Here is an 8,203-nt window from a genome sequence, read left to right on the forward strand (position 1 = left end):
TTTGGCGTATTTACAGCGTGTACATGTCTGAACTTGAACTTGTGAAACGCACACTTTTGATTTTTGCCAAGGCCACAATAAGGGTGTGGTTCCTTCAGTTTTATAAGGACGATACACTGTTCTCAGTAATTTATTCGTAGCTCTGAGGTTTTTGCTGTATTTTTCATCCATTTTTCATTTAGAAAGAGTAAATCACCAACAGCATGTGGTTTATTCAGTCATGAATACTGCATGGCATACTCTGTCTATTTATGCCACTCTCCCATGAGTCTGCTTACATAGAACAGTCAGAGTGGAACTACACTCCTTTTGATGACAGCGATGACAGATATGCCAAATTATGATTTTACTCTCTCCCAGCTAGGGTGCTTAATAGCGCTGCTATCGTCTAGCATTGGTTGGATTAGATGTGTTTTTCCTTTACATTGTGTCCCAGAAGCCCCTGGGGTAAGTTGTCGAGGACTTCAGCTGATCTCTATAGCTGCTACGGTGAAGAATGGCCTTCCCTTTTCCCTTCATACCGAGACCTGGCATCTCACCCAGCTGGCTCCCATCACCGCATGTTGGTGTGTGTGTGTGTGTGTGTCTTTTATGCCTGTCATAGGAAGTAACCTTATATCCATGGCAGCGGGGCAAACTGCGTCACTGAATCCTTTATTTCTTCTTGTCTCAGGGACGAGGATTAAATCTCACGCAGTGGTATTCTTAAATTTCTTATCCACTCCACTAAGAGGTACTGAAAGGCAGATGGAATATGAATACCTTGACAAATCATTTTAAAAACCATTTAGAAAGCTGGAACCTGTAATATTACTCTTGATAGTTTTTATTCATGCACTTTTGGTTTGAGGCTGTCTTTTTTTCTTGCACACTGCCTGCTCTAATCACTCACTTCTGGCTGTCATGAAGCTAATCTTAACTACGCCTGGGTGGGTGGATGTGGGGCTCAACTATGCAGGCTGGTATTGTAAATGGTAGGTGGGCGGCAAATGTGGTTAATTTGCTTGTCTTTGGCTTGTGGTTCATTTTGCTGAGCCAAATCCTCTCATTTAGGGGATTATGTTCCCAGGCTTGTCGAGAGTAGGTGGAGGTCAGACAGGATGAGGCAGAGAATGGACAGAGGAATGGAGAAAGTGATGGAGAGAGTTTTTGGTTTGGGGGGGTATAGGTGCAGAGAGATGGGGCGGCGTGGAAGCAGATGGGGGTTAATGTATGGGCCTGTGTGGAGTGGGGGGAGGTGATGCTCAGAGAGGCAGAAGAGGAAAGCAGCTCGCTTGTAGGAAGATCAGAGGGTTGGGGGTGTACTTGTGTGGGCAGGAGGTGTGGTGAGGTGGGGAGGGTATTGTTTAAGGAGGCCTGAGTGATCTCTGATGGGGGGGGCCCCCGACTCAGTGGGTAACGACAGATCTCCGCTGCTGCCACTACTCCACATCCCTTATCAACCCCACTTCCAAACATACCACAGCGCTCCACAAGGTAAAGAAGCCCCTCCCCCCTCGCCTGCTGCATTCACACATATGAGTTGATGAAGTCTGAAATGGACAGAGCACTCCAGGCCCACTGTCTTAGTGAATGGAGGAGGTTAGAACATGAGGCTGAATTGGTGCTTCAAAAACTGGCATTCTCCTTGAAACAAACAAGTCCCTTTGGCCTCTGTAAAAACAGTCAAGGACGTGTCCCTCCTTTCAATGGGCCGATGTTGATCAGTCCACTTCAGAACCCTGGCTTGGCTGAGAGGTGAGGGGCGGAAGAGGATTCAACAATTTCACAAGGCTGTAAAAAGGAAGAAAGTTCTGAATTTGCAATTTATCTGCAGAAAAAGAGTCTTGAGATCATCAGAAATGAAACTCAGTGTATACATACAAGATCCATGAATTATTACCTCAGCCGAGAAGGTTTTGTTTTCATTTTGTTTGTCTGTCAACTGGTTAGTTAGTTAGTTACTTAGCAGAGTTATGCAAAACTTACTGGACGGATTACCATGAGAAATTGGTTGAGGATGTGATATGGGTCAAGAAAGAACCCATGAAATTTCGTTGCAGATCCGGATCTAAATATAATGTATTTTGCCTAAGGGTCCCTCTCCAAAAAATTCATGGCAATCAGTTTAGTAGCTTTTTTGTAATCCTGTAAACAAACAAACTCCTCGGGGAAGATAAGTTACTGCTGCAGTTCTCGTGATACTAAAAAGGAAGGGGAGGATATCAGCGGACATTTAGGCTAAAACATGGTGTTAATGATGCTGTTTCGAGTCATATTTGAATATTGGGGCTTGGCTGACAACACAGGAGCAGTATGGAGGCATTTCATGTTTTGTTTTTTTACGTTTGAAGAATCGGTCACCAGTTACTAAAATGTATCCAGTTGGATTTGACTGGAACACTGTTTACCCCTGAAACTCCGAAAGTGTTTTGCGGACTCAAACACTTCACCCACCCCTCCATCGGCACAGTGGCGAGTAGATGATGAGTGAATTAAAATTTTTGGGTGAACTTTCCCTTAAAGTAGATAAATTTAAAAAAAAAGGGTTAGGGAAATTGGGATTTAGTGGAGAAATGGAAAACTCGAGTTGGAAGCTCTGATTAACCTCCTGCATTCTCACCACTGTCTATTTTGAAGAGGGGCCTAAAGGATTTAACAGTCAAAGTCTGCATAAGCACTTTTAATAAGAATCAAACAGAGTCCTAAGTGACAGTACTTCAGGGTTTGGACAGCATTAGTGATGTGGCATAGAGTACAGGAAGCTACGGTTCCTGTTATCCACTTGTCCACATGGACATCAAACGCATGACAACACTGCAGTTATCAACATGCAAAAGAGTATGGCAGGGAGTATGAAGTGACATTCTCAAGTGGGCCATTCACTGCTAATAATCACCTCAAACAATCACTCCGTCTGGCTTTAGTTATGGCAGATTGTGTTACATGATCCCTCGAATAATGAACTGGTGCGTCAACACTGCCAATTCCACATCGCAAAGAACAGGATCTGTCTGTTCCAGGCCCTAATCCAGTCTGTTTGGGAAGCAGAGACTGTGGCGTGACACTTGTTCCCCCGTAGTCTCCAGTGTTCTCCCTTGAACCTCCCAGCGCCAGTTTACATTAGCATAACCGCGAGGCCCATCCTCTCACTGCGAGATTAGTTAAGCTCTCCTCCTTCTGTCTGACGGCTCTTTATCCAGATCCATCTATAGCCAGTCAGAGGTCTTAACCACACCATTGCCACCAAAGTCATTATCATTCACCACGGGAAGGAATCAGCTCACTGAGGGTCCACTGTTTAGGGTTAGATTGACATCTCATTTGGGATGAAAATACAGGGAACTCCCCTTTAGACTATGATGCCAATAAATGCCCACTCAAGCTGCTATTATCATTCATCCGGTTTGTAATGTTTTTGGGACTCTGTATCTACGTAAAATGCGGGTTATGTCAGCTGGACACGTGCTGTTGTTTTGTGCATGGTGTAAGAAGCTTTACACTTGTTCACGTCCAACCTCAAGTTAGATAAACTTACAGAATTTCCAGCTAGTAATGACGTCCTTTGGTCAACGACGTCCTTGTTATCCCACAAAATGTCATTTGTCACAGTTTAACAGATGGCGTAGATTGTTTAGCATGAAAATTGAATTAAGCTTAAAATCAACCTCATTCTCGGAACTTCTGGGCTCTTCCATGAGATTGTGAAGCGGCGCCATCACCAGACAGATGAGTCTGACAAGCCGCGTTAGTCCGTGGTGCATATCGCTGTATATAAACCACGAGCTACCACGCTGTTACGGCAGCTTTGCCACTAATCCATCAGACTCAGGTATTTTAGAGAGGGAGAAACTTAAATAGTGTGCACTTGGTATAGTCTCTTTGTCTGGCTTCTTCACCCAGAGGAGACAAACTATATCTAGTGTAATTTGTAATGGAATAACTGATATTCTTTTGTGATACATTAAATAATAGACCGCTCAAAGTGATGGACTTTTAACCACATAAAGCACAGACTCCCTTGACTTCACCGCACAATACATTTGAGCACAAGTGCATATTTATAATAAAATTTAGAGATCATTATAAAAGGGGTACCATTCATTATGCAGAAGAAGAAACAGAACAATGCGAGAGAATAAACAAACTTTCAGCTGTTTGAAGTCTCATCTACATCATGAAATCCTCACTTTCTTCCAAATGTTCCACTTTCATGTACCGCTGTTTTTTTTCCTGTTTTCACTCTCTTCCTAACCTCTTCCCTTGCCCTAACCTTTCCTCTCCTACTACTTTTGCTTTCACAGTTTTCTTTTCTCTCATGCTTTCTATGCTCTCTCTCACCCTTTCTCCCGCCTACACTGCACTCTTCTTCCTTTCTCAACCCCCCCTCCACTCTCTCTCTCTCTCTCTCTCTCTCTCTCTCTCTCTCTCTCTCTCTCTCTGACTGTGCTGTCTGCCTCAGCTGTTCTCAGTTGCTCTCTGTGCCTTGTGCAGTGGGGACAGACCAGATCTGCGCTGAGTGGTGCTGTGCTAATCCAAACCAATGTTGAGTACAGAGAGAGAGAGAGAGAGACAGATAGGTGAAAGCGGAGCAGAGGCAGAGTCAGTGGAGCTTTTGCTCACCAAGCAGACGGGATTAACAGCTGAAACACACTGGACCTGTCTTTCTTTCTTTAGCTGAAGGTAGAAGCTCAGCATTAACGTGGATCGCTGTTCGCCCTGAGCTTCATGCTGGTCAGGAACCAGGACAGAAAACTATGGCAGATGTACCCAGACTCTCTCCTCCGTCGTGTAATGTATTAGCACAATGACAAACTCTTATTTGTGCTTAGTTTTGTACGGTTTACCTTGGACTTGTGGACTGCTGTGGGAGTCTCTCTTGCAGTGACATTGACCCATAACCCCAACTCTGCTTCGCAGGTTCCGTCTCCCCTGGAGTTGGACTCTAATTTTAGCTTTTGACCCCTGGAACAGGAAAGAGTTTCTCACTTTTGCAAGGAGGGAGATACCTGGTGAGAACAAGTCTGGATTGATGCACCAGCATTTATTCATAACCACAGGACAACAGTAACAGCATATATCCTGCTACACCAGATCTGAAACCGACACTGGAGTCGAGTATTTAAAGGACCTGTCCGACCTCTATTGCCCCAAGACCATGGGCTTTCCCTGGGGCAGCATTATGCTGCTGTTTGGGATGGTTCTGCTCAGGATGGAGGGCAGCGGAGCCCAGCAGGCCAAGACCAAGAACAACATCCCCCGGCTAAAACTCTTCTATAAAGGTGAGTTATACGTGCCAAATCTCTAAATGATGCAGCTATGTCGTAGAACCTTATGTCTTACTCTTGTAGATTTAAATCCCTGATCCACATATGTTGAGCTGGTGAAGTGAGTGAAGTTGTTGCTGTGACATCGTTTGCCCCTGTGAGGCAGAGAGATGCTTCTGCTCTCTTTACTTGTAAAAATACCAACAAAGTAAACCAAGTTGAAATAAGTAAATACATTTTTTACAAGGCTTTTTAAGCTTCCTGAGTTTGTATGTGCTGGTTGTGTGACACATTTTCATCTGATATACTCGAAGTCCACTTTTCAACATTACATGCAGACCTCTAAAGAAAGTTTGCATTCAAAGCTCATGCAGATAACACGGCTTCTATATCCAACTACATTTAATTTAGCTGTTAAGAAAAGCCCAAAATTGTAATTATCATGGAAAGCTTGTGGCAGTGTTTAAATAGTGTGGTGTTGTAAAAAGGATGTAATTGGAGGAATTAAATACATTTACTGTCACCCCATTAGGAAAGTAGCTCAGTGACGTTTGAGAGCAACTTCACTTTCCAAATCAGAAGAAATTCTGTGTTGGCACAACTGGACTGTTTATTACTCAAGTCGCTGATTCACTCTTTCTTCCTGTCTCTCTGGCCCAGTTTTGATCAAGCGCTGTTGTCAGTTTTGTGATGAAAAGTGGTGCCAGACATAGACGCCCTGGCAGTTTAGAATCATTTCCCTCGCTCCCTTTCTTTTTTTCTCCTGGATGTCATTTTTCCACTCTGTTCTTCCCTGCATGGTAATTATACTCAGGATGAATGGTGCAGGTCTGTTTCAGCAGATGGCTTTTCCCAAAGAGAAATGCTTCTCGCTCAGCACTGGGAGATCCATAATTATACACACAAGCATGCGCGAGCACACACACACACACACACACACACACACTTACTCACATGCACCCAAATACATGGCCATCTGTAGATAGCTAATGATACCTGTGAGCGTATCAGTCATTTAAAACCACATGCTGTTAGTTTGGTGAAACACGCCCATTCAGTGATATCTCTATTACAAGTCAGGCTTTCAGGTAGCAGCCTCGCGAGCCTGGTTATTTGGCTGACGGCTCCACATTCGATATTTCCATTAGACATCATCATTTACATTTTGGCTGGCGGGGACAATATCTGGCACCATCCTTGGCAGAGAGCTTCCAGTGAGCAGGTATAATTTTCATGGCAGCAACGTGGTGGAGATATTATTCACATCATACTGGGGGATTTCATTAAACATTATCCACTGTAGGACCCATTAGGTAAGTGACACGGCATTATTGCTTCATGAATCATTTATATCGTCGTATAAATTATTTATTGCCCCGCTGACAGGTGAGGCTGACTCAGATTTACTCCTGGAGAGGAAGAAATCAGATGATCTATTGTCCTGAATTACAGAATAGTACCTAGACAGCCTGAGACGCTGCGCAGTCCTGAGGAAGTAACGTCTGATCAGTGACACATGGTATCAGGGAGGTGAAGGAACTCTGACCCCTACAGGTCACTGGGAATACTTGAAAAATCTGTGTGTCCAGACCAACGTGTGTGTGTGGGTGCAGGCCTCCACACACATGTTTTTAACTCTATTGAAGACTTGACTCAACTGAACGCAGCGGGGAAGTGTTTATTCCGAAAGCACGAACCTGAGCAGCAGCCTGCTCCTCCGCAGTGTGATCTCCTCAATGGATGGCGTTAAACTCTCTGAAGCGTACATACCAGCTTCCCTTGATAACCAACACACACACACACACACACGAACACACACACCCCCAGCCTCCTTGCTTAACCCCAGGAGATTCCACCACATCTTTGAAAGTGAGGGTCGAGGGGCAGAAGGGCAGTGGAGTAGGGGGAAGGATAACAATGGTACCCCATGGCTACGCAAACACGAGCTAAGGTCCAACTGTATCAACAACTTAAAGATGGGGTGTTGATGATGTAGTAGGCGGCCGTGGATTTACAGTGGACAGCAGCTCTATATACATATATATTGACATAAATTGACAAGAGATTAATTCACTCCCCGAGTGGATGCTCTGGTGAGTAAGAGGTCCATATGGTTTGTGAGTTTATGGGCCACAAGAGGTATGACACATGTTGTTTACCATCCCAAAAAGGAAAAAGAGGGTACTTCGGTTTTATAGGATGCGGGTGTACTGCCAAAAGTACTCTTTCTCTTTGAACTGTCCACCCCTTTCCTGAGCAGTGCCAGGGACGTGCACACACACACAAGTCCATACATGTCCACACACTTGCATTCATTAATTTCTTGAATACTTAAAAAGAGAAAAGAATTAAAAATTTAAATACAATAGGAAAAATGGTTTGCCAGTTACTAATATTCATTCTAGAAGTCACACATATTTCCTTGTGTTAAGCATGATGTGAAAAGACTTTTAATCAGAGTTGGAGGTTGGAGAACTTCTATTTAAGACCTGTAATCCATAAGAACGTGAAGAATCTTCAGAGCGGAGTTGGGTTTCTTGGGGTGTGTACAGTGTGAATCCTGAATGGCACTGAATGGCCAGGGCACGGACTTCTGTAAACTCAGAGCGCTGGATGTTCAAAGGCCTCGTCGAAATCTGAATAGTCTGCTCCACCCTTGACTGGAGGCTGGATCAGGGTTGTATTGCTGGTGTTTCTCTCAGAGGAACCTTTGTAGTCATTTGACTTAGTCATCATCCGTACCAGCTGCAAGGTAAGAAGAAATTCACAGTGCGTCTGCCTACGTAATCTCCGCTGCTCATGGCTGTTGGCGGACAAACAGACATAGTGTCATGTAGGGTTGTGCCAAATGGTTGAATCAATATTACTTATCACATATGCAAGATCAAAGTGGTGTGTCACAGTGATGCATTACATTAAACTTTATTACTCCAACAACTTTTGGCATCTGTTAAACC

The 8,203-nt window shown here is 44.1% G+C and overlaps 1 protein-coding gene across 4 annotated transcripts in view; it reads left to right on the forward strand.

Moving 5' to 3' along the window:
* Positions 1-4,448: 4,448 nt before the first annotated feature.
* Positions 4,449-8,203, forward strand: part of sema3ab (sema domain, immunoglobulin domain (Ig), short basic domain, secreted, (semaphorin) 3Ab) — a 22,477-nt gene continuing 18,722 nt past the window's right edge. Inside the window, exons 1-3 of one of the 4 annotated variants that reach the window (XM_034587943.1) lie at positions 4,449-4,775; positions 4,900-4,991; positions 5,074-5,261. In XM_034587943.1, the coding sequence (XP_034443834.1) occupies positions 5,138-5,261 (124 nt within the window). In that variant the 5' untranslated portion in view covers positions 4,449-4,775; positions 4,900-4,991; positions 5,074-5,137. Of the gene's footprint in view, positions 5,262-6,495; positions 6,560-8,203 lie in introns of those variants that run through there. The other 3 variants (XM_034587942.1, XM_034587944.1, XM_034587945.1) reach the window with 3 other exon arrangements.

This window comes from Hippoglossus hippoglossus, chromosome 6 (assembly GCF_009819705.1).
Source record: "Hippoglossus hippoglossus isolate fHipHip1 chromosome 6, fHipHip1.pri, whole genome shotgun sequence".
Lineage (NCBI taxonomy): Eukaryota > Metazoa > Chordata > Actinopteri > Pleuronectiformes > Pleuronectidae > Hippoglossus > Hippoglossus hippoglossus.